The following is a 24,940-nucleotide window of genomic DNA, read 5'->3' as shown; positions in this document are numbered from 1 at the left end:
GTTTTCCTCAACCAGCCCACCAGTGCTTCCTTCTGTTGATGCATCAGTGTTTCTAAACCTGGGCTACAACCTCCATCAATCCTAGACGTCCTGGTCAATCGTAGAGTTGGAAGGCACCCCCTGCAATGCCAGAATCTCAGTGACAGATGGCCACCCAACCTCTGTTTACAAACCTCCAAGGAAGGAACATCCACAACCTCCTCAAGGGAGTTATTTCCACTGTCGAACAGCTCTTAGTGTCAGAAAGTTCTTTCTGATGTTTAGTCGGAATCTCCTTCCTGGTCATTTGAATCCATAGGTTTGAGTCCTGCCCTCTGGACTCATGAGAAAACAAGCACGCTCCCTCTTCCAGGTGACAGCCCTTTAGATAACTGAAGATGGCTGGCGTATCACCTCTCAGTCTTCTCTTTACCAGACTAAACATACTGAAATATACTCGGAGTCCTGCAATGATTTCACGCTCTTTATGCAGCTTGTAAAACAGTGATTCCTCCCCTCCCCAAAAAAAACCTCAGGCCTTTATATACATTATTTACACAACAAGTCCCGTCTGATTGGCTGATTCTGCTTCCCTCCTGGAGCCTGATTGGTCTTCTCCTGCAAGCCAATCAGTTGTTGCATTCTACGATCCTACCTGCCTATTGTTCTAGGATCCAAGCTTAGTACATAACACATACCCAGCTCCTTCAACCGTTCCTCATCAGGCTTGGTTTCCAGACCTTTGATCATCTTGGTCGCCCTCCTCTGCACACCTTCCAGCTTGTCGATTTCCTTCTTAAAGGGATGATGGAAGTTGTAGTTCAAAAAGCACCTAGTCGGGGGGGGGGGGCTGCGGGTGGCATGCAATGGAAGGGGCTGCCTTTAATCGAAGTTGTGGTGAGTCCCACCTTGTGCATGTGTTCCAGGATGGCCCCAGAGGTGGCGGCTGTGGAACTCAAGGGCGGGTACAACGAACTGTGCGACGTTTGGTCCGTGGGGATCACCGCTATTGAGCTGGCGGAGCTTCAGCCCCCGCTGTTCGACGTACACCCTTTGCGGTGAGTTGCACATCCTCTCCCTTCTCTCTCTGGGCTGCGGGAGGTGGTGCAGGGCAACCGCCTTGGTGCCAATGATTTAATTGGGAGTCGTCTGAACATGAAGTGAGATCTCCAAAACCTGGGGGTGTGGTGTGTGTGGTGGTCAGGTGAGATTGCTATGAGGAATTATGAAAAGTGTAGCAAGCCATTGTGTTAGCAATGAATGCATTGCTTTGACTGGGCTTGAGCCATTTGACATGATTTCTGATCGAATCCCACAAGCCTCTGCACCTCTGCCATTTTCTCTCTGCCTGACAGTCACGTACAGCATTTAACACAGACCAGGTGCTTCACCAGGCATCCTGGGCCATAAAGGTAGAAGGTAGCTTTGATGTTGATTTTGTTAATCTTTAGGTAGATCTTAAGGGCCAGGAAAGGGACGCCGGTGGCGCTGTGGGTTAAACCACAGAACCTAGGACTTGCCGATCAGGAGGTCGGCGGTTCGAATCCCCGCAACGGGGTGAGCTCCCATTGCTCGGTCCCTGCTCCTGCCAACCTAGCAGTTTGAAAGCACGTCAAAGTGCAAGTAGATAAATAGGTACCACTACAGCGGGAAGGTAAACAGCATTTCCATGCGCTGCTCTGGTTTGCCAGAAGCGGCTTAGTCATGCTGGCCACATGACCCGGAAGCTGCACACCGGCTCCCTCAGCCAATAAAGCGAGATGAGCGCCGCAACCCCAGAGTCGGCCACGACTGGACCTAATGGTCAGGGGTCCCTTTACCTTTTAAGGGCCAGGAAAAGAGTTCACAAGGAGATGGTAAATACTATCTTTCATTGCCATCCTTCCTTTTCTGTTTATGACCTCTGGGGTTTGCTAAATGCATTCCTCCTTGATTCCTGTTTTATTTACCTAAAATATGTATGCATTCTCAAAGTAGTTTTTGTAGTTAAAAGGATTTCTCTGATCTAACTTTGTACCCACGTGATGGGTGTTTTGGAAATGCTCAGAGGAAATCTGATTGGTTCTTATGAGCGCCGTGTTAAAAGTTCTTTTTTTAATTAAAGGGACCTGGGCCATGGTGTGACAGATTATTATTCACACTTCCTCCCCGTGTCTTGCTGGCCAAGCCTCGTGTGTATTTTATTAATCAGGGTCCAATCCTTCCTCGCCTTCGGAACGCAACGGGTGTGTGTGTGTGTGCGCTGCTGAATAAGAATTGGTGGCTGACAATGTTGAATGGGCAGGGCTTCAAACTAGGTCCTTGCCTCTCCCTGTGACTAGCAGAATAAATTATGCAAAATAAAGGACGGTTGTGCAGACTTCATGCCAGCAACAGAACCCATCTTTTGTGGGTGCAGAATTCAAGAAAGGAAGCACGAGGCAAGGTTTGGAGAAGCCTGCTCATGAGCAGAGAAGGGTGCGCTTACCTCCTTGTCCCACCTCACAGGGTCTTGGTGCTGATGACGAAAAGTGGCTACCAGCCCCCCAAGCTCAAGGACAAAGCTCGGTGGTAAGTCCAATTCCATGCTCAACAATCGCAGGATTGCGGCGGGGGCGAACGACCTGAGGAGTGCAGCACGTTTCGCGTTATGATTAAGATTATTTATTCAGTTTATCAGCTGCTTGTCACCCAAAGGTCTCCAAGTGACTTATAGCACAAGGAAAGCATAAATATAAATGCTCTACGCCACCCCAATCCTCACAGTAGTGTGAGATTTCAGGTGCCTGTGTTTCCTCTGGAAAGAAGGCACAGCAGAGACTGTGGTGTCCTGACGACATATGGTATTATTTACACATACAGTGGTACCTCGGTTTACGAACTTAATCCGTTCCGGAAGACTGTTCTTAAGCCAAAGCTGTTCTTAAACTGAGGCGTGCTTTCCCTAATGAGGCCTCCTGCCGCCGCTGCCCTTCCACTGTTCAGCTTCTGTTCGTAGACCGAGGTAGAGTTTGCTAACCAGAACACTACAGTCATACATCATGTTTTGTTTGCTTCATGTTACGTTTTTTCAGGTTTCATCCTGCAGCGGCCCAGAAGTACCGGAAAGGGTTACTTCCGGGTTTCGGCGCTCACGCATGCGCAGAAGCGCCAAATTGCGCTTCGCGCATGCGCACAAACACCAAATCACGCCACGCAGATACGGCGCTTCAGGTTGCGGGCTTTTCAGGTTGCGAATGGGCCTCCGGAATGGATCCCATTCGCAACTGCAGAGTTCATATACTGAATAGTTTGTAAACAGTGCTGTTCTTAAACCGAGGTACCACTGTATATTCAACCTTGGCCCTTCTTGTGCTTTGCCCCCCTCACTTTCCAGCTTGCAAAAGGGACACTTTTTTTCCTGTTTGCATACCTCATCACCCGCTGCAATTCTGGAAGCTTCCCCCTACCACTTCTGGTACAGTGGTACCTCGCAAGACAAATGCCTCGCAAGACGAAAAACTCGCAAAACGAAAGAGTTTTTCGTTTTTTGAGTTGCTTCGCAAGACGGATTTCCCTATGGGCTTGCTTCGCAAGACGAAAACGTCTTGCAAGTTTGTTTCCTTTGTCTTGCAAGTTTGTTTCCTTTTTCTTAAAACCGTGCATTCACTTCGAGCAGCAACTCATAGCACGCGGTGTGGTAGCCTTTTTTGAGGTTTTTGAAGACTTTGGTGATTTTTGAAGCTTTTCCAAAGTCCGTGCTTCGCAAGACGAAAAAATCGCAAGACGAAAAAACTTGCGGAACGAATTAATTTCGTCTTGCGAGGCACGACTGTATTCACTTTCGCTAATTACCCAGAGCTTAGGGTGGGGTCTCCACACACTGAGAAGGCTTTCACTGATGGGTTAATGACGGGCCATCGTCTTCTTTTGCCCTCCTAATGACCCACGGTTCGTTAGCATAAGCAGAGCCTGGGGATTTCCATGTTTAGTCAGCCCTTGATTCATTCTAACTTTTTCCTGACTCCAGAGAATTATGCGTGGCTTGCACCCACAAACTCTGGCACCAGGAGGCCTTTAACAATACAGTGGTAACTCAGGTTACAGTTTACAGACGCTTCAGGTTACATACGCTTCAGGTTACAGACTCCACTAACCCAGAAATAGTACCTCGGGTTAAGAACTTTGCTTCAGGATAAGAACAGAAATTGTGCAGCAGAGGCAGCAGCAGGAGACCCCATTAGCTAAAGTGGTGCTTCAGGTTAAGAACAGTTTCAGGTTAAGAACAGACCTCCAGAATGAATTAAGTACTTAACCTGAGGTACCACTGTATATTATACTTGTGGGGGACCTATTTTGAAGGGGGGGAAATGAACGAATTCCTATGCCCCACAAATAACCCAGAGATGCATTTTAAATAAAAGCACACATTCTACTCCTGTAAAAACAGGCTGATTCCAGGACCATCCGCGGGCCGGATTTAGAAGGCATTTGGCCCGGATCCGGCCCCCGGGCCTTAGTTTGCCTACCCATGCTTTATATGGCACTGAAAAGAAAGCAAGGAAGGCGCCAGGCAGAGCTTCAGCAGATACAGACCTTCTGCTCAGAGAGCTACAATTCCCAGTGTTCCCTGAAGAATTATCAAACCGTTTTGGGAACTGTAGCTCTCTTGAGGGGAATAGGGAATCCATAACAACTCTCAGCACTCTTAACAAACTACACTTCCCAGAATTATTTGCAGGAAGTGGAATGACATTGCTTTAAATGCATAGAGTAAATGGGGGATGTGAGTCGGAGCTTGCAGCCATAAACTCTCCTTGACCATGGGTGCTCCTGTCCCCACAGGAGTCAGGCTTTTCATCACTTTGTCAAGGTGACACTGACCAAGAATCCGAAGAAGCGTCCCACTGCCTCCAAGATGCTGACCGTAAGTATCCCAGTTGCCACCCCTCCCTTCTCTGCTCATGAGTCCCAGGGAGGGGCAGCTTTTGTGATCAAATTCCCACTAAAACAACACATCCAAGGTGGCTTAAAAAGCCTTCCAAATGCGCATGGGGGGGGGGCGCGCACTGCTATATAACCACACCAGGTACAGTCTTCGTTTCAAGTTTCTCTTGTGCTGTAAACAAAAATTGCCCTTTTCCCTTATGGGGTATCCAAGAGCCCATATAGAGTCCTTACATAGGTTCCCTATTGGTAGGAGAAGATAACAGAGGCCAACCAGAGAATATTGAGAAGCAAAGCAGCTAGTAAGCCTGATCTTTATTGATCTGTTGCAACAGGGTGCTCCCCTCACATGCAGGAAAGGAGGAGGACCCAGAAAAATGGTGCGCAAGGCCTTATAAAGACTTTTGAAATTGCCACCCTGTAGATCAAGACCACCCCCAGAAACATCATACATACATCACAGAAGGGGTGTAATCTAAGACCACCCCTCAGATACATCACACCTACATCACAGAAAAGGCAGTCTTAAAACAGAAATTTGAATGTTGTTTTTCTCCTGTTGTTGTTTATCTCCTGTCTGGCAGGCTACTTGATTGGATTGCCTGGGGAGCCTGGCCAGTCTTTTGTAGTGATAAATAGCGATAAATAGTTCCTGGGCCATGTCACAGGCTCACACCCTATTCAAACACAGACATACAGTGGTGCCCCGCAAGACGAATGCCTCGCAAGACCAAAAACCCACTAGAAGAAAGGGTTTTCCATTTTTCGAGGCGCTTCGCAAGACTAATTTCCCTATGGGCTTGCTTCGGAAGACGAAAACGTCTTGCGAGTCTTGCGATTTTTTTCGCTTTCCCCCCTTTTTTCTAAGCAGCTAATAGGGTTGCTTCGCAAGACGAAAAAAACCGCAAGATGAAGAGACTCGCGGAACGGATTCTTTTCGTCTTGCGAGGCACCACTGTACCCTTAAGACAGGATTTGTGAAGGAAAAGACAATGGGGAGGGGCTTTTCCACTTTGACTATGCAGAGAAAACATTTGCTCAGTTTAGGAATCAAAATGGCTTCAGGTCGGTCTTCCTGTGCTGATCTATGTACATGCGGTTATGAACATTGCCATATATCTAAGACCTCAAAATTCCTATCACACTTGCACTGCGGAAGAGGCAAGCTGTAGTTTGCGGAAGCTAAGCGGCTTGCCTCTTCGGCATAATGTCGGAAGCTGTAAATATGGCTATCTCCCTCTCCACCTGCCGTGGCTCTGTCCCTAGGATGGATTCCAGCTATCTCCAACTGACCCCTTCCTTTCACCAGCACCAGCTAGTTTCCCAGGAAAGGCTCAGCCGCAGCCTGACCCTCGAGCTCCTGGAGAAACTACGCAACCCTGACAAACTTTCCAGCTGCAGAGGCGAGCCGGATGAAGATGAACAAGAGGTGAGAGCAGATGGGATGAGGTTGCAGAAGGGCAAAAAAATGAACATTGTGGGGTTGCACTTACTCCTCTGCTGTCCCTTTTTTGTGGTGCCAAAAGCCTCTTCTGTTGTGCCCATGACGAGACCCCTGTTTTCCCCACATGTATGTTGCAGTTTCACGATAAAGCCTGTTGTCTGTATTATATATGCGACAAACAGCTGAGGGTTTCCGTTCTGAAGCGAAACGTCTCTATTTGCAACTGCGGAAAGGCGTCCTAAAAGCAAACTGGTTTTAAGCCACTTAATGCAGGAAGGGTGAACTGTGTGAAATAGTTGTGCAATAGCAAGCCAGCCAGCATTGAGATGGGGAACGAAGATGGGTTGGCAAAGGGCAATAATAATAAATAATAATAATAATAATAATAATAATAATAATAATAATAATAATAATAATTTATTATTTGTACCCCGCCCATCTGGCTGGGTTTCCCCAGCCACTCTGGGGGGCTTCCACAAAGACCAAAAACACACAAAAATGTCACACATTAAAAACTTCCCTGAACAGGGCTGCCTTAAGATGTCTTCTGAATGTCAGGTAGTTGTTTATCTCTTTGTTTATCTCAGTGTCTCCCAAGGCCAAAAAATACCCCCGCTCTTGGGGTTATAAAGCAAAAAACAGACACTAACAACCCCTCCTCAATACAATCTGTTTTCTCGACCGCAGACACCCCCACCTCCAGTGCCCCGAAGAATTCGCTCCAGCCAACGGCAAGGCGTGACCTCACCAGGGTGCACCAACTCCAGGGGTATGTCTGCCCCATTGCGCTCCTGCATAGGGGCCCCATTGCTTCTCTCCTTGCCCCTCTCACCCCTATGCATTCTAGGCTCTCAGCCCCCCCTCACCTCTCCAGAGGATCCTCCTGCAAGCTCCGCCCCATTTTCTGTCTCCACCCAGCATGGAGTGACCCTTCTAAATAACCCCTTTCCTCTCATCTCATTGCAGCCCATGATTGCAGCCCCACGCTCAGGAACAGGCAGAGTCCGGAGTCCCCAAATTTCACGGTACCTCCTCACCCCTCCCTCCCTGTTCCAATTGATACACAGCTATTGTCCCCTTTGCTCCTCCAGAAGAAACAGTTCCTTTATTTCAGGCATAGGCAAACTCGGCCCTCCAGATGTTTTTGGGACTACAACTCCCATCACCCCTGACCACTGGTCCTGTTAGCTAGGGATGATGGGAGTTGTAGTCCCAAAACATCTGGAGGGCCGAGTTTGCCTATGCCTGCTTTATTTAACCGCTTCGTATTTTACCCCTGTTGGCGGTTCGAATCCCCGCGACGGGGTGAGCTCCCGTTGCTCGGTCCCTGCTCCTGCCAACCTAGCAGTTCGAAAGCACGTCAAAGTGCAAGTAGATAAATAGGTACCACTCCGGCAGGAAGGTAAACGGCGTTTCCGTGCACTGCACTGGTTCGCCAGAAGCGGCTTAGTCATGCTGGCCACATGACCCGGAAGCTGTATGCTGGCTCCCTTGGCCAATAAAGCGAGATGAGCGCCGCAACCCCAGAGTCGGCCACGACTAGACCTAATGGTCAGGGTTCCCTTTACCTTTACCTTTTTTATTTTACCCCTAACCCGGGTACCAGAGGGTCGCTGGATTTATCTTTCTGGAGCTGGGCTTACACCGGGGAACTCATCGCCCCTGGCTGGCCACATTTGTTAGGTCTGATCTGTGAAAACCCCTTTCGAAGATCCGTTCAAAGTGGTGAGTCTTCCTGCAAACACCTTCCAAGCACTATTTGGGAGAGCGCTTTGAAAAGGAGCTTCTGAACTCCTGACACAAATGGCAGTGGTTGAGCTTTGCGAACCACCTCTGGAAATAAGTGCTGTCTTGCAGGAAGCGATGTGGTCTAAACCACTGAACCTCTTGGGCTTGCTGATCAGAAGGTTGGCGGTTCGAATCCCCGCGACGGGGTGAGCTCCCGTTGCTTGGTCCCAGCTCCTGCCTAGCAGTTCGAAAGCATCCCAGCGCAAGTAGATAAATAGGTACCATTGCGGTGGGAAGGTAAACAGTGTTTCCATGCACTCTGGTTTCCATCACATTGTCCCGTTGGGCCAGAAGCAGTTTAGTCATGTTATTTCTATGCTGCCCATCTGACTGGGTTGCCCCAGTCACTGTGGGCAGCTTCCAACAAAATATTGAAATATCAACACTGCTGCCACCCCCGCCACCATCATGGGCCCTCCTTTGAAGACCGGTTCCTCCAGACTTTGCTTTCTGTTTGCAGGAAATCTCTGCGGGTTCTGGATATTGTACTGGCAGTCACCTCTATGGCGCTGCATTTGCCAGTAGGTAAGGGTGCTACTTTTATATTCCTGTTGTCTTTGTCCATGGAGTTTTCTTGGCAGGGATACTGGAGTGGCTTGCCGGTTCCTGCTCCAGGTGGATCACGTTTGGTCAAAACTCTCCACTATGACCTGTCCATCTTGGGTGGCCTGCACGGCATAGCTCATAGCTTCTCTGAGTTATTCAAGCCCCTTCGCCACAACAAGGCAGTGATCCATGAAGAGGAGGCAGTGATCCATGAAGGGGGATCACTTCATTCCCAGTAGTGATGTATGGAAGTGAGAGCTGGACCATAAAGAAGGGTGATCAGCGAAGAATTGATGCTTTTGAATTCTGGTGCTGGAGGAGACTCTTGAGAGTCCCATGGACTGCAAGAAGATCAAACCTCTCCCTTCTGAAATCAGCCCTGAAGACTCACTGGAAGGACAGATCCTGAAGCTGAGGCTCCAATACTTTGGCCACCTCATGAGAAGAGAAGACTCCCTGGAAAAGACCCTGGTGTTGGGAAAGATGGAGGGCACCAGGAGAAGGGGACAACAGAGGACGAGATGGTGGGACAGTGTTCTCGAAGCTACCAGGGTGAGTTTGACCAAACTGCAGGAGACAGTGGAAGACAGGAGTGCCTGGCGTGCTCTGGTCCATGGGGTCATGAAGAGTCGGACACAACTAAACGACTAAACAACAACAACAAGGGTGCTACTGCAATTATTATTATTACTACCATTGCATTATGAATTGCCTTCTAAACCACCCTCTCAAGGTGATTTCCACCTAAAAATAATTTAGAAGAGCTAAAAATGCAAATACATTTAAAAACGAGGCTGAGACCCTGACACTCGTGATCTAGACCCTTTTCTCCAGCTGGATCACTGCCTTTCCGTGGCAATGGGGCTTGAATAACTCAGAGAAGCTATGAGCTATGCCGGGCAGGGCCACCACCCTCTAGCCAGTCACATTCTACAGCCTTATAACTTGCTTCCCTTTCCTTTATAGGGACGATTCGGCAGACTCAGACCACGATTACGACGACGTGGATGTGTAAGTGGCAGAGTCTCTCTGTCTCCCTTTGAGGGTACAACCAGTTTTGGGGTTGTACTACAAAGTGTTAGGAGCACGTCGGGTTGGCAAAAGTTCCAGCAGGGTTCAGGAACCAGGAGGTTGAGGCAAATGCTTCCCAAAAAAGTTGGATAGATGAGCTCCAAGCATTTCTTTAACCTACCATTAGCAAAACCCAGGGGTCAGCAAATTTTTCCAGCAGGGAGCGGTCCACTGTCCCTCAGACCTTGCGGGGGGCCGGACTATATATATATATTTTTTTTTGGGGGGGAGAATGAATTCCTATGCCCCACAAATAACCCAGAGATGCATTTTATATAAAAGCACACATTCTACTCATGTAAAACGGCCTCAGTCCTGAAGGAGCGTCTCCACCCCCATCGTTCAGCCCGGACACTGAGATCCAGCGCCGAGGGCCTTCTGGCGGTTCCCTCATTGTGAGAAGTGAGGTTACAGGGAACCAGACAGAGGGCCTTCTCGGTAGTGGCGCCCGCCCTGTGGAACGCCCTCCCTTCAGATGTGCAGGAAATAAGCAGCTATCTTATCTTTAAAAGACATCTGAAGGCAGCCCTGTTTAGGGAAGTTTTTAATATTTAATGCTGTATTGTTTTTAACACTCGATTGGGAGCCGCCCAGAGTGGCTGGGGAAACTCAGCCTGATGGGCGGGATAGAATTAAATTATTATTATTATTATTTATTATTATTATTATTATTAAAACACCAGGCAGCCCCCACAAATAACCCAGAGATGCATTTTAAATAAAAGGACACATTCTACTCATGTGAAAACACGCTGATTCCCGGACTGTCTGCGGGCCAGATCGAGAAGGCGATTGGGCTGGATCCGGCCCCCGGGCCTTAGTTTGTCTACCCATGCCTTAACAAAGTACCCCTTTGTTGCTGTTGCTCTCCCAAGCCTGTCCTCGTAACTCTTCTCTCTGTTTTCCTTCCTTTTGGGGGCACCCCTTCATGTTGGTCTTCCAGACCCAGCAGATACGATACAAGCAGGTAACTCATTCCCCCAATGCATTTTAAAATACAGGGTGGGCATTGGCGGGATTGCTACGATGCCATAAAATATTTGTGACTTACAGTTTGGAGGAAAAGGGAGCACTAGTTTCAGCTGTGAGCCGTTTGGCTGCTTTCTTGTTGGAGATGAGAGCCTGCCTTGGCTTCGCACATTTCATGGCAGTGATGGATCTTGCTAGCAGAACTTTGGCTGGGTTGGAGGGGAATAAAAGCAGGCGGCAGAATCTCGAAACACCCCCCCCCCTTGAAATGGACCCTTCCTTCTTTTTCGTTTGTGTAAATTTTATTAAGTTTTCTGTATTCCAATTTAAAATACAGTGGTACCTCAGGTCGCACACAGGATCCGTTCCAGAGCTCGGGTTGGATCCTGAGGTGTGCGTACCCACATTTCTGAAGAAATGTGCATGCACATGAAAGCTCATACCAATAACTAACTTAGTTGGTCTCTAAGGTGCTACTGGAAGGAATTTATTTATTTTATTTTATTTATTTTGTTTTGTTTCGACTATGGCAGACCAACATGGCTCAAGGTAAAGATAAAGGTACCCCTGCCCGTACGGGCCAGTCTTGCCAGACTCTAGGGTTGCGTGCCCAACTCGCTTAAGAGGCCGGGGGCCAGCACTGTCCAAAGACACTTCCGGGTCACGTGACACAGAAACGCCGTTTACCTTCCCGCTAGTAAGCGGTCCCTGTTTATCCGGGCGTGCTTTCGAACTGCTAGGTTGGCAGGCGCTGGGACCGAGCAATGGGAGCGCACCCCGCCGCGGGGATTCGAACCGCCGACCTGACGATCAGCAAGTCCTAGGCGCTGAGGTTTTACCCACAGCGACACCCGCGTCCCTGACCAACATGGCTACCTTCCTGTAAAAAGGGCTCTGTTTTTGTTTTTTGGCAAAAGTACTTTTAAACTCCCCCCATTCATTATAAATTATTATTTCCTTTTTCCTTTCAGTGACATGTCAGCTGCCAATCTCCCACCTCCACTGCCCCCCAAGGTAAGTCACAGGAGTAAACCAAAGGAGCGATCCTTTTCCCTTTCTTGCACGTGTTACGCCAAATCCAGCACGGAGCTCTATTCTGAGACTGAAGTGGGCAGTGTTAGATCAAGACAAGAAAGCTTTAACCTTTGGGCAGGTCCACGAAAGGTGGTAGAAAGTGCCTTCAGTCTCATTACATTTCCAACACTTATTATTAGGCAAATGATATATTTTTGCAAGCTTGACTGGGGTCATGTACCACCGGTAGATCATTTTCATAATATTTTCTTTTAAGGCATTACATGCAGTAAATTTAATACCGGTGGTCCATAACTGTTCCCAGTCAGCAAACATAATATCATGACCGATATCTTGTGCCCATTTAATCATAGCTGATTTCACCATTTCATCCTGTGTATTCCATTTTAACAGCAAGTTATACATTTTTGATAAGTTCTTAGTATTGGGTTCCAACAATTCTGTTTCTAGTTTTGACTTCTCTTTCTGAAATCCTATTTTCCTGTCCTGTTTAAACGTCTCATTTATCTGATGGTAATGCAACCAATCTCGAACCTTAGGCTTTAGTTTCTCATAACTCTGAAGTTTCACCCTTTCGCCATCGTATTCTAAAATCTCATGATATTTTGGCCATTTAGAGTCCATATTAAGCTTTTTTACTTCCCTAGCTTCCATTGGTGACACCCACCTAGGGGTTTTACTTTCCAACAAATCTTTGTATCTAATCCAAACGTTATACAATGCTTTCCTTACAATATGGTTTTTAAAGCTTTTATACACCTTTACCTTGTCATACCATAAGTATGCATGCCAACCAAAACTATTGTCGTACCCTTCCAGATCCAAAATGTCAGTGTTCTCAAGAAGTAGCCAGTGTTTCAACCAGCAGAAAGCTGCTGATTCATAATAAAGTCTTAAGTCCGGCAGGGCAAACCCCCCTCTATCCTTTGCATCAGTTAAAATCTTAAATTTAATTCTGGGCTTTTTGCCCTGCCAGACAAATTTTGATATGTCTTTCTGCCACTTCTTGAAACAGTCCATCTTGTCCACAATCTGCAACGTCTGGAATAAAAACAGCATTCTAGGCAATACATTCATCTTAATAGTAGCAATTCGGCCTAACAAGGAAAGTTTCAACCTTGACCATATTTCCAGATCCTTTTTAACTTCTGACCAACATTTTTCATAATTATCCTTAAATAAGTTCACATTCTTGGATGTTAAGTTTACCCCCAGGTATTTTACCCTTTTTGTTATTTCCAAGCCTGTTTCATTCTGAAAACTCTCTCTTTCTTCCATTGTTAAATTTTTTTCCAACACTTTCGTTTTTTGTTTATTCAATTTAAAACCTGCTACTCGACCAAATATTTCAATTAGTTCTAATACTCTTTTAGTACTAGTGTCTGGCTGTTGCAAGGTCAATACTAGGTCATCTGCAAATGCTCTTAATTTGTAATGTCTAACTCCGACCTGAACTCCTTTAACCAACTGGTCCTTTCTAATCATGTTTAACAAAACCTCCAGGACTGATATAAAAAGCAAAGGGGATATTGGGCATCCCTGCCGTGTACCTTTTTCTATGGGTATTTCTTCTGTTACCACATTGTTTACAATTAACTTGGCCTTTTGTTGGGAATATATTGCACCTATACCGTTTTCAAAACCTTGGCCTACCCCCATCCCTTGGAGATTCTTTTTCATAAAAGTCCAACAGATATTGTCAAAGGCTTTCTCCGCGTCCACAAAAATCAGAACTGCTTTCCTGTTAATGTCAACATCTAGCAACTCCAAAATGTCTATAATGTTCCTCACATTGTCTGACATATGTCTACCTGGGAGAAAGCCTGTTTGGTCCTTATGAATCTCTTCTATCAACACTCTTTTCAATCTTTTTGCCAAAATGTCTGCAAAAATTTTGTAATCCACATTGAGTAAAGATATAGGGCGGTAGTTTTTGACCTGGTTCTTCTCAGTCTCTGTTTTCGGTATAAGTGAGATGAAAGCCTCTTTCCACGATTCAGGTGCCTTTTTCCCCTTCAAAATTTCATTGCAAACTTCCTTCAATGGTTGTATCAGCCATTCTTTCAGCATTTTGTAGTATTTGGCCGTCAGGCCGTCTGGTCCTGGTGATTTTCCCAATTTCATATTTTGGATGGCACCCTCTATTTCTTGTTCTGTTATTTCCTCATTTAAGATCCTTTTACTTTGTTCTGGAATTTTTGGTAGACCGTATTTTCTGATGAATTCTTCTATTTCTTGTTCATTGATTGGCCCTTGTGCATACAATTTCTTAAAAAAACTTTGAAAACAATTGTTTATCTCATTGGGTTTGTGGATAATTTTTCCATCCATTTCTAGACTTGTTACAGTGTTCATTTTCTGCCTTTTTTTCAGTTGCCATGACAGAAGTTTCCCACATTTATCCGCTGATTCAAAAGTTCTTTGTCTCATTTGCTTTATCTTCCATTCTATTTGTTGGTTCATGAGCTCCATGTACTGCATCTGATAAAACTTTATTTCTCTCAAAATCTCATGTGACTTTGGTTTGGACCTCAGCTTCTTCTCTCCTTCTTTTATTTTTTCTAAAATTTTTTCCTTCTTCTCATTTTGTTGCTTCCTCTTTATAGAATTTTGTTGAATTAGGAAACCTCGCATCACGGCTTTGCTTGCGTCCCAAATTATTCTTTTTTCCACATCTGTTTTCCTGTTGATCTCAAAGTAATCTTTTAATGTTTTAAGGGCCTTCTTGTGGATCTCTTCGTCCTTAAATAGGGTGTCATTCATTCTCCATCTAAAGGATCCAGTTGTTGTTAGTTTCATCTCCATCTTCACCGCATTATGGTCGGAGCACGTTTTTGGACATATTTCTACTTTTTTTGTTCTTGACGCCAGACTGCTAGAAATCCAAATTTGGTCTATTCTTGTCCATGTCATTTTTGCTTCAGAGAAGAAAGTTCCCTCTCTCTCTAGAGGATTCCTTGTTCTCCAAATATCAATCAAGTCCATTGTTTCAGTCATTTCAAAAAAGATCTTTGGTAGTCTCCCTTCTTTTGAAATCACTTGTCTCTGTGCTTTATCCATGTTTGTTGAGACGACTCCATTCATATCTCCCATCATTAGGATTTTATAGTCTAAAAAGTCAACTAATGTCTCATGCAACTTCCTAAAGAATTCGGCCTTCCCCTCATTTGGGGCATATACTCCAACAATCAAAATCTTTTCTCCTTGAATTTGTATTTCAATTGCCAGGTATCTTCCTTGTTCGTCTTTAAATATCAATTTTGGAGCCAATTTTTCCTTTGCATAAATCACCACACCTCTTTTCTTTACTTTGTCTGATGAGATAAATTCTTGACCAAGTCTCTTATTTATCAGTAATTTCCTATGTATCCTGGCAATATGGGTTTCTTGCAAACATATTATATCTAATTGTTCTCTCTTCAAAATGTGAAAAACTTGTCGTCTTTTCCGAGGAAGGTTCAAGCCGTTACAATTCCAACTAAGGAGTTGCAGAGACATTTTGTATTTAAGTAGCTGTTCCTCCAACTGCTCCAAGCTTCTGTTCTTCCTCCGATGGTGGTGGTAAAAGTCCAAATGATAGATTTGCTATATCAGGTGGTTCTTTCTCCTCTACAGTTCCTTTCTGCAAATCCTCCAGGTATCTCTCCAGAAATTGTTCTTTGTCCTGAATTGTTTTTATTTTGATCTTTCTTCCTTTAAAGTTAAAGGACAATCCTTGTGGGAACTCCCATCTGAATGGTATGGTGTTTTTCTTCAGCAGATCTGCTAGGCTTTTATAATATGTTCTCACCTCTAAAATATATTTGGGAATGTCCTTAAAAATCTGTATTTGACAGTTTTGGATCACCAGTGCCTTTTGATAGTGCAAGTTCAATATTTTATCTCTTTCTTCTTTTGATCTCAATGTAATTAGACAATCCCTTGGTTTTTTATCTTGCCTTCTGCCCAGTCGAAAGGCTGTTGTTATCTCAAATTCATCATCTTCATCCCATTCCTCTTGCCAAAAAGCTACAATGTTCTCTGTAAGGAATTGCACAAGGTTGTCCCCTTCCCCTTCAGGAACCAATCTAAATTTTAAATTCTTCTCTTTCCGCTGAAGTTCCAATAAGGAGAGGGCTGCATCATGCTCATTCACTTTTTTAATAATAGGCCCAAACTTTTCCCTTGTCTCTTCAGCCGTTGTTTTTGCACTTTCTGCAATCTTTCGTGTTTCTGAATTCTCCTGGATTAATCTATTTATAGAATCTGTGTTAGATTTTACACTAGCTGTATTCACATCCAGTCTTGTTGTCAACTCTGTTAATTTTTTAGAATTCTCTGTCGATAGCTTTGTCAGTGCTTCCAGGGATTGATTTATTTTAAGTAGTGCCTGAGTCATAGGATCCATAGAAGCTGGTGTTTTTTCCTGTGCAGCTGGTACAGTTCCTGATATAGAGCCCCTTTTCTTGTGGGATTGTTTTGCTTTCTGCCTTGTTACTATCTCTTCTGTAGGGGCACTCATATCCTCAAGGTCGTTTTCACAGAGTTGATTTCCAAGTGGAAAATCCCACTGTTACTTTTCCAAGTGCAACAATTTCACTTAAAACCCTCTAGAGGGAGCATTCAATTGTATCCAAGTGGCAAGGAGAAAGAAAAACAAAGAAGCAAGGAAGTATAACAGTAGCCAGTAGTTTCCAATATCCAAACCGTAACGTCTCTATCTTCTATGTAGCCAAAATGCAACAGGGTAAATCTAAGGTCCAGTAACTTTGTTACAAACAAACCCCCACTTTGCAGAGTTTGACAGTTCACATCCCGGTGTCTTATTTGGGCAGCCCGACCTGGGGGGGTTTGGCAATGGAAGGTCTTAATTTTCCAGTAATTTTCCAGCAGGTTAACAATGTCCCAATCCCTTCCCCCCTTCTCCTGCCTATCGGGGGGGAAGTTTAAGTCCGATGTCAGTTTGACAGCTTAAAAAAAATAGAAAAGTTCCCTTCAAATGCAGCTTGGTTTTCGTTGCTTTGTCTCTCATGCAGCTCCGGGAAGGCAGACTTCCTTAATTTATGCCTTTCCCGTTTTCAGCCAAATTTCTTATTTAATGTCCCGTTAATTTTTCAGTCTTACTCACGGGTGCTGTAGTCAAATTCCAATTGCAGGAAGGAATCGGCGCTCTCCGTTCATGGCGACGCGGCTTCACTCCGCTAGCTGGGTAACGACTCTCAGCACCGCGCTTACCCCGATGCCGCTCAGAAGCCTTTAAAAAGGCTCCTTCACAGTGCCGGGGGGCGCAAAAGGTGCCCACCGAATCTCCTTTGTTCACAGGCTCCGCGCCTGTGATTTTAGGGGTCCCCCGCTTGCCGTAGCGGGTAAGACCCGAACTAGCGAAGCAGTCCTGCCTCGGAGCTCGAGGCTCGGACCGCCATTAAACGCTGGCGCCGACCGGAAGTGTAAAAAAAAAAAAAATTGCTTCTACCCATTGCTACTCCTTGGAAGGAAACCAAATGCCCAGTTGACATACGCAAACACAGGGCCGTCTTAAACATACCTGGCGCCGTGGTGCAAAGATCCTTCCGGTGGCCCCCCCCCTTTCCCAGAGTTGTCAACCTTTTCCCAAGCCTCTGCAGGGATCGCTCTCGTCCCGCGGAGGCTTGGGAAGGAAGCTGCACACCCGCCAGCCATATAGTACGTTTCTGAGCACAATTCAAAGTGTTGGTGCTGACCTTTAAAGCCCTAAACGGCCTCGGTCCAGTATACCTGAAGGAGTGTCTCCATCCCCATCGTCCAGCCCGGACACTGCGGTCCAGCGCCAAGGGCCTTCTGGCGGTTCCCTCATTGCGAAAAGTGAAGTTACAGGAAACCAGGCAGAGGGCCTTCTCGGTAGTGGCACCCTCCTTGTGGAACACCCTCCCAGCGGATGTCAAGACAATAAACAAGTACAGTGGTGCCTTGCAAGACGAAATTAATCCGTTCCGCGATTCTCTTCGTCTAGCGGTTTTTTCGTCTTGCGAAGTAAGCCCATTGACAGCTTAGCGGATTAGCGCTATGAGCGCTATTAGCGGCTTTTAGTGATCAGCTGTTAAGCGGCTTATCAGCGGATCAGCTGATAAGCGGCTTAGCGGCTTAGGAAAAGGGGGGGGGGAGGGAAAAAACCCCGCAGGAACTCGCAAGACATTTTCGTCTTGCGAAGCAAGCCCATAGGGAAATTCGTTTTGCGAAGCGCCTCCAAAACGGAAAACCCTTTCGTCTAGCGGGTTTTCCGTCTTGCGAGGCGTTCGTCTTGCGGGGCACCACTGTATTTTACTTCTAAAAGACAACTGAAGGCGGCCCTGTTTAGGGAAGTTTTTAAAGTCTGACACTGTATTGTTTTTAATATTTGGTTGGATGCCGCCCAGAGTGGCTGGGGAAACCCAGACAGATGGGCGGGGTATAAATAATAATAATAATAATAATTATTATAGTTGGTGGGGCGCAGCTTCCATGCTAAGCCTGTGCGGGGATTGCTCTCCTCCTGTGGAGGCTTGGGAGGCAAGCTGCACACCTGCCACAGGTGGCAAGGAACAGCTGGCAGGCGTGCAGGGAAAGGAGGCCGCTGGCAAAGCCACACAGCTCCCCCACTCGCTGGGGCGTCCCTGAGAGGCCAGCGCCCTGGTGCGACGTACCACTAAGCCCTAGGGAAAAGATGTTGCTGTGCAAGCATCACCCTAGCTTTCTTAGGCTGCCCCTGCTGAGGTCCAGAGGATATAAGAGGAGGATGCTGGATTAGGCCCACCTGGTCCAACACCTTGCTCTCACTGGGGCCAACCAGGTACACCAGTGGGGAAACCGCAACAGGACCTGAACACAAGAGGAGCCTGCCTTCCCAAGGTTTCCAGCAACTGGGAGATCAAAGTCCTTTGCAAACTCACGGTCCAGTTCACAGGTGATCAAAGTCCTGGATGGGGACGTCAGGACCAGGGGCAAGATGGCGGGGTGGGAGCAGGAACGGGAGTCCAGAAGCCAGGAGTCAGGAAGCCAAGAGTCCGAGGGTCAGAGAGCCAGGAGTCACAAAGTCAGGGGTCTGAGGGTCAAGAAGCAAGGAGTCACGAAGTCAGGGGTCCGAGGGTCAAGAAGCAAGGAGTCACGAAGTCAGGGGTCCGAGGGTCAAGAAGCAAGGAGTCACGAAGTCAGGGGTCCGAGGGTCAAGAAGCAAGGAGTCACGAAGTCAGGGGTCCGAGGGTCAAGAAGCAAGGAGTCACGAAGTCAGGGGTCCGAGGGTCAAGAAGCAAGGAGTCACGAAGTCAGGGGTCCGAGGGTCAAGAAGCAAGGAGTCACGAAGTCGGGGTCCGAGGGTCAAGAAGCAAGGAGTCACGAAGTCGGGGTCCGAGGGTCAAGAAGCAAGGAGTCACGAAGTCAGGGGTCCGAGGGTCAAGAAGCAAGGAGTCATGAAGTCAGGGGTCCAAGAGTCAAGAAGCAAGGAGTCACGAAGTCAGGGGTCCGAGGGTCAAGAAGCAAGGAGTCACGAAGTCAGGGGTCTGAGGATCAAGAAGCAAGGAGTCAAGGAACCAAACACAGCAAGGCAGAGAATATGTTGCTGTGGCAAAGAGCCGAGGGGGAAAAAGCTGACCTTATATCCCTTCCCGGCTCTTGCCACCAGGTGCTGTGAGTTACCAATCGGCCTCACCTGTGTGGCCACGCCTTGCCTCTTCAGAACAAACTTAGGAAGGCCCCAGTCCTGCAGAGTCCTGTTGGACACAGGGCCTGGCTCCTGCACGCACTCCTGACACAAACAAAGGGTAGGCCCTGAGGCTGTTGGCATCCACAGAGGTCCTTCCGTTCAAAAGCTCCTCTTCTCCCTCTTGGGGTGAGCAGTGGCTTGGCTGGCTGAGAGAGGTATGGTTTATGTGGGGAAAGAAGGAAGGTGTCTGGAGATTAGCTGAACTCTGCCCTCTCTCTCCCCTCTCTGCAGCCCAAGCTCCGGGTCTCGCCGGATGAGACGGCGGTGGAACGATCCATGCCAAGGTGCTCCCTCAAGCCCATACTCCGAGGACGGTGCTCTAGTGGACCTGTGACGGGCCGGGCTCCTCACCAGCCTATTCCAGTGGGGGCCCAGGCCTGCCATCTCAGCACCAGATCAGGTACGAGCTCCCCAAGGAAATGCAAAAAAAACAGGAGCCCCAACATTTGGGCACGGAATCCATTATCGTTGTTGTTATTGTTATTTGTCCATACCTCTTCATCCATACTTCTCAGGGCAGTTCACAAGTAAAGATACAGGATAAAAAAAAAAAAAACCCACAAAATTTATAATTCCTGAAGGACCAGGTGTGCAGCCTGGGAGTCATTTTGGACTTGCAGCTGTCCATAGAGGCACAGGTCAATTCTGTGTCCAGGGCAGCTGTCTGCCAGCTCCATCTGGTACGCAGGATGAGACCCTACTTGCCCGCAGACTGTCTCGCCAGAGTGGTGCATGCTCTAGTTATCTCCCGCTTGGACTACTGCAATGCGCTCTACATGGGGCTACCTTTGAAGGTGACCCAGAAACTGCAACTAATCCAGAATGTGGCAGCTAGACTGGTGACTGGGAGTGGCCCCCAAGACCATATAACACCAGTCTTGAAAGCCCTACATTGGCTCCCAGTATGTTTCCGAGCACAATTCAAAGTGTTGGTGCTGACCTTGAAAGCCCTAAACGGCCTCGGTCCAGTATACCTGAAGGAGAGTCTCCACCCCCATCGTTCTGCCCGGACACTGAGGTCCAGCTCCAAGAGCCTTCTGGCAACTCCCTCCCTGCAAGAAGCCAAGTTACAGGGAACCAGGCAGAGGGCCTTCTCGGTAGTGGCACCCACCCTGTGGAACGCCCTCCCACCAGATTTCAAAGAGAAGAACAACTACCAGACTTTTAGAAGACATCTGAAGGCAGCCCTGTTTAGGGAAGCTTTTAATATTTGATGCATTACTGTATTTTAATATTTTGTTGGAAGACGCCCAGAGTGGCTGGGGAAGCCCAGCCAGATGGGCGGGGTATAAATAATAAATTGTAGTATTATTATTATTATAAAAATAAGAACGAAAACAAACCAATCATCCCCCTCCCACAAACACAATTTAAAAGGGCATTGGTTGTTAATCAGCCAAAGTCCTGGCTGAAGAGGAATGTTTTCGCCTGGCACTTAAAGGTGTATAATGAAGGCTATGGGATGCGGGTGACACTGTGGTCTAAACCACTGAGCCTCTTGGGCTTGCCGATCAGAAGGTTGGTGGTTCGAATCTGCACAACGGGGTGAGCGCCTGTTGCTCTGTCCCAGCTCCTGCCTACCTAGCAGTTTGAAAGCATGCCAGTGCAAGTAGATGAATAGGTACCACTGTGGCGGGAAGGTAAACAGCATTTCCATGCGCTCTGGCGGTGTTGTGTTGCACCAGAAGCTGTTTAGTCATGCTGGCCACATGACCTGGAAAGCTGTCGGTGGATAAACACCGGCTCCCTCGGCCTGAAAGCGAGATGAGCGCCGCAACCCCATAGTCGCCTTTGACTGGACTTAACCATCCAGGAGTCCTTTACCTTTTACCTATAAGGAAGGCACCAGGTGAGCCTCCCTGGGGAGAGTATTCCTCAAACGGGAATCACAATGGCTTGTATGAGCACAAAAGGGGAACACATTTTTTTAAAAAAATACCATGGAGCTGAGAACCAGAACTGGACAGCAATGGACTTCAAAGACAATGGGCTCACACAATGCACCATGAGGGAAAGTGTGTGTTTTTTTTCATTCAGGAGACCCCAAAAATGGATTGGATCAGGAGGGGAACAAATTTCTGTTCAGGTTTTAAGAGTTTTGTTTTTTTCTGATACAATGGTAAAAAGCGGCTTTTCGTTGGGACATAAAAGCTTTTAGACCGGTGCTACTGACCTGATGCAAATTCTAAGAAGGTGCAGGACCCAAAGGAAGTGTGGAAAGGGCCACTAACCTAAAACATGAGGCAAAATAATACCCTCAAAGCCTTTGGCAGAAGCTTGTTACAGAGCAACTGGTCCCTTTTTGGAGATCTGACCAGCATCTATGATTTAAGTACAACAAGCATCAAAACAGATGTATCCCCTGATAGATCAAGAGAGAGCACAATCAAACGAGGCAATGAATCCTCAATTGAGCTGTCTTCCACAGATGCAAAACCACAAATGACCCGGGATCATTTCGCTACCTGCTTTTGCAGTACAGAAACAGACCATTAGCTGAAATCTGAGAATAATAAAGGCTTCCCTTGGGGCAGGGGAGGGAGTTATCCTTTTTCATCAAGTCATCCACTGGTTCGTGTTCACATATTTGATAGTTGTCATTCCACAGGGGTGAGTTTGATTCTGTTGAAGGAAATCAAAGTGTACTGGTAGAACACATTTTCGAGGCTAGAGTTACACAAAGTAACCTGAGCCCTCAAAAGAGCTACATTAATTGTATTATTTCCCCATGAAGCCTTTGGTATACATGTCCACAAAGCAGTCGCAAACCCTAATTTAGCTTAAGTATGCCACTGAATGGGACGCGGGTGGCGCTGTGGGTTAAACCACAGAGCCTAGGACTTGCTGATCAGAAGGTCGGCGCTTCAACTCCCCGCGACGGGGTGAGTTCCTGTTGCTCGGTCCCTGCTCCTGCCAACCTAGCAGTTCGAAAATATGTCAAGTGCAAGTAAATAAATAGGTACCGCTCTGGCGGGAAGGTAAATGGCATTTCCGTGCGCTGCTCTGGTTCGCCAGAAGTGGCTTAGTCATGCTGGCCACATGACCTGGAAGCTGTCTGTGGACAAACGCAGGCTCCCTCAGCCTATAGAGTGAGATGAGAGCCGCAACCCCAGAGTCGTCCGTGACTGGACCTAGTGGTCAGGGGTCCCTTTACCTTTTATGTCACTGAAAGAATCATAGATTCTTTTTTTAAAAAAAATTCATTCGTTTCTGCAACCACTGGTCTGTTCAACTTTCACCTTCGTAGTTCTGTATGAAATATTTTCCCCTGTTGTTATCCACACTCCGATAATTCCATTTTCAGTTTCTGCTCACAGGAGCCATAATACGCCACATACCAAACAAAGAGACTCCATTAGCAGACATCCGAAATGCCCCTCTGTCATCTCGCTCCATATCCCAACATGCTGGTTCCTCTGCAAAAACACAAGAACTCCAGTCCAGAATTCTTTCCATCCTTCTGCTGAGGGTAGCTGGCAGAGTCCTCACCCAGTTAATATTATAATTAAACCAGCAGAATGCTCTTCCAGTGAAATATACTCAGAGTCGCAAAGTGATTTCATGCTCTTTATTCAGCTCATAGTGGTGAGGAGGAATGAATGAAAGTCCCCTCAAGGTATCTGCTTTATATACATTATTTACACAATGGGCTGCACATGATTGGCTAATTCCGGAATTCTACTGTAAGCCAATCAGGTTGTGGATTCACTTCTATCTGGAGCATGATTGGGTAGTTCCTGCCAACCAATCATACTGCTGCATTGTTCTAGGACCAATCAGACTGCTGCATTCTGAATCCTATTGTTCTAGGACCAATCAGGCTGCTGCCTTTTGGATCCTATTGTTCTAGGGCCAATCAGACTGCTGCAGTTTGGATCCTATTCAACCCAGTACATAACATCCAGGCTCGCTTGTGTATTTCAAACAGTTGCCTTTCAGGTGAGATTTACCAGGTAAAACTGTAAGTACAAATATATCAAAGGAGAATAATAAAGGCTCACCCCCCCCCCTCCGGGGCTATACAATTAGTCCATCAATTAATTCAACAAGCAGGTCAGTCCTTTGTGCTGTTAAGAATCACATATTCTTACCTGTTTACTGCCTGCCTCCATTCCTGAGTAAACAAAAATATTCTGGAACAGTTTTCCGGAAACACTGCACACTGAACCTTACGTACCTGGGAAGAATCCCTGCTGAATTCAGCGGATCTTACTTCTGAGTAGGCATAGTTCAGATTGCAAGGCAGCAAGATGGCCAAATACAATGATACGATATCAATATACACTCTTTATATAATATGAAATATATGAAATCACATAAACAGAAAACTTATGAATCTCTGAAAGTCACCAAATATGCACTCTTAACGGATTCTCTTGAAAATATAAAAGCAAATAAACATAAGTCTCTGAAAGTCTTTGTAGACTATGCAAGTCTCTGAAAGAAGCAATGTATCAGATTCTTATCTGGTGAAAACAGGCTGTAAAGCTTTGTTTATGGCATCCAGCGCTGCCGAAGTAGTTCATAAACAGACGTGAACAGTGATTCCAGATATACCCACTGTTTCGCGGAATTCTTCTTCAGCACAGCAGAAGGATACAGAAATGCTTCATAAACCCATCTATATGGTGAATGGGAAAGTCTAACAACAATTGCTATGGAACAGTGGTCATAAAGTTATGCAGTCAACACGGGGGTTAAATTGTTTGGTTAATAGCTCAGATTGCAGCAGACATTCTGCACCTCCCATCCTGTGACAAGCGGGGAAGACTCCCTCTTCCCGGACAAGTGTTACCTGAAGCAGCCACCTGGGGTCTTGCGATGGTACACTTGGCCGCTGCTGCGTTCAGAACCAGTGGAGTCGGGCCTGATCCTCACTTTTCTCTCTTGCAGTTCCTGAACTGTGGCTGACTCCCCAGACCCATGGACCTCCCATCCTTCCCCGCAAGGCAGAGAAGAAGCAGAAACCCGTGAGTGCCTTGATCATCCACTCCTGTATTCCCCAAATCGGCCGCGTTGCCTGGGGACTCGCCTTTGCTCAGCGCTTCCCAGCGGAGAGGTGACGGTGGTTTTCCTTGCTGCATCCCCTTTGCCAGGTTGTTGCGCTGTGGGAACCACCGCTTGAGGCTTCATTTGGCTGCTGGCTGGGCTTTCTGCCTTTGGCTCGGAGGGGCTCAGAAGTCAAACATACCTGTGCTCTGAAAATCCCTTATTTTGGCTGCTGAGCCCTTATTTTCAAATCTGTAAGTTGACAGCTATGCTTTTGTTGGTACCGTTATGGATAACTGTTGTCTCCCTCTCTCCCCAGGAGAGGATGCTCTTCAAGAAGGTTTTCAACGAGTGCCCCTTACACGTCACCTCGGCTACTGCGTGGACCCACCCAAATAGCAACGGTAGGGCATGGAGGGGCGAGGTCTCTGTTGGGGCCATTTACTGGGCGGGGGGGGGGACACACCAGGAAAGCTGAACCAAAATCAAACAATCACAGCCGTCTCGTAGAATGACTTTAG

At 46.8% G+C, this 24,940-nt stretch overlaps 1 protein-coding gene across 3 annotated transcripts in view; it reads left to right on the top strand.

Moving 5' to 3' along the window:
• Nucleotides 1-24,940, top strand: part of MAP4K1 (mitogen-activated protein kinase kinase kinase kinase 1) — a 75,023-nt gene that overhangs the window by 31,436 nt on the left and 18,647 nt on the right. For 2 of the 3 annotated variants that reach the window (XM_079985370.1, XM_079985372.1), the window contains 13 exons: nt 906-1,037; nt 2,467-2,529; nt 4,783-4,864; nt 6,194-6,313; nt 7,016-7,097; nt 7,295-7,353; nt 8,577-8,641; nt 9,629-9,673; nt 10,677-10,700; nt 11,674-11,716; nt 19,662-19,830; nt 24,324-24,400; nt 24,739-24,823. In XM_079985370.1, coding sequence (XP_079841496.1) covers nt 906-1,037; nt 2,467-2,529; nt 4,783-4,864; nt 6,194-6,313; nt 7,016-7,097; nt 7,295-7,353; nt 8,577-8,641; nt 9,629-9,673; nt 10,677-10,700; nt 11,674-11,716; nt 19,662-19,830; nt 24,324-24,400; nt 24,739-24,823 — 1,046 coding nt within the window. The remainder of the gene's footprint in view (nt 1-905; nt 1,038-2,466; nt 2,530-4,782; nt 4,865-6,193; nt 6,314-7,015; nt 7,098-7,294; nt 7,354-8,576; nt 8,642-9,628; nt 9,674-10,676; nt 10,701-11,673; nt 11,717-19,661; nt 19,831-24,323; nt 24,401-24,738; nt 24,824-24,940) is intronic. The other variant, XM_079985371.1, reaches the window with a different exon arrangement.

Source organism: Podarcis cretensis (assembly GCF_951804945.1).
Source record: "Podarcis cretensis genome assembly, chromosome: 8".
In the NCBI taxonomy this organism is placed as follows: Eukaryota; Metazoa; Chordata; class Lepidosauria; order Squamata; family Lacertidae; genus Podarcis; species Podarcis cretensis.
The sequence above is the reverse complement of the archived record's forward strand: the minus strand, read 5'-3'. Positions and strand labels throughout refer to the sequence as shown.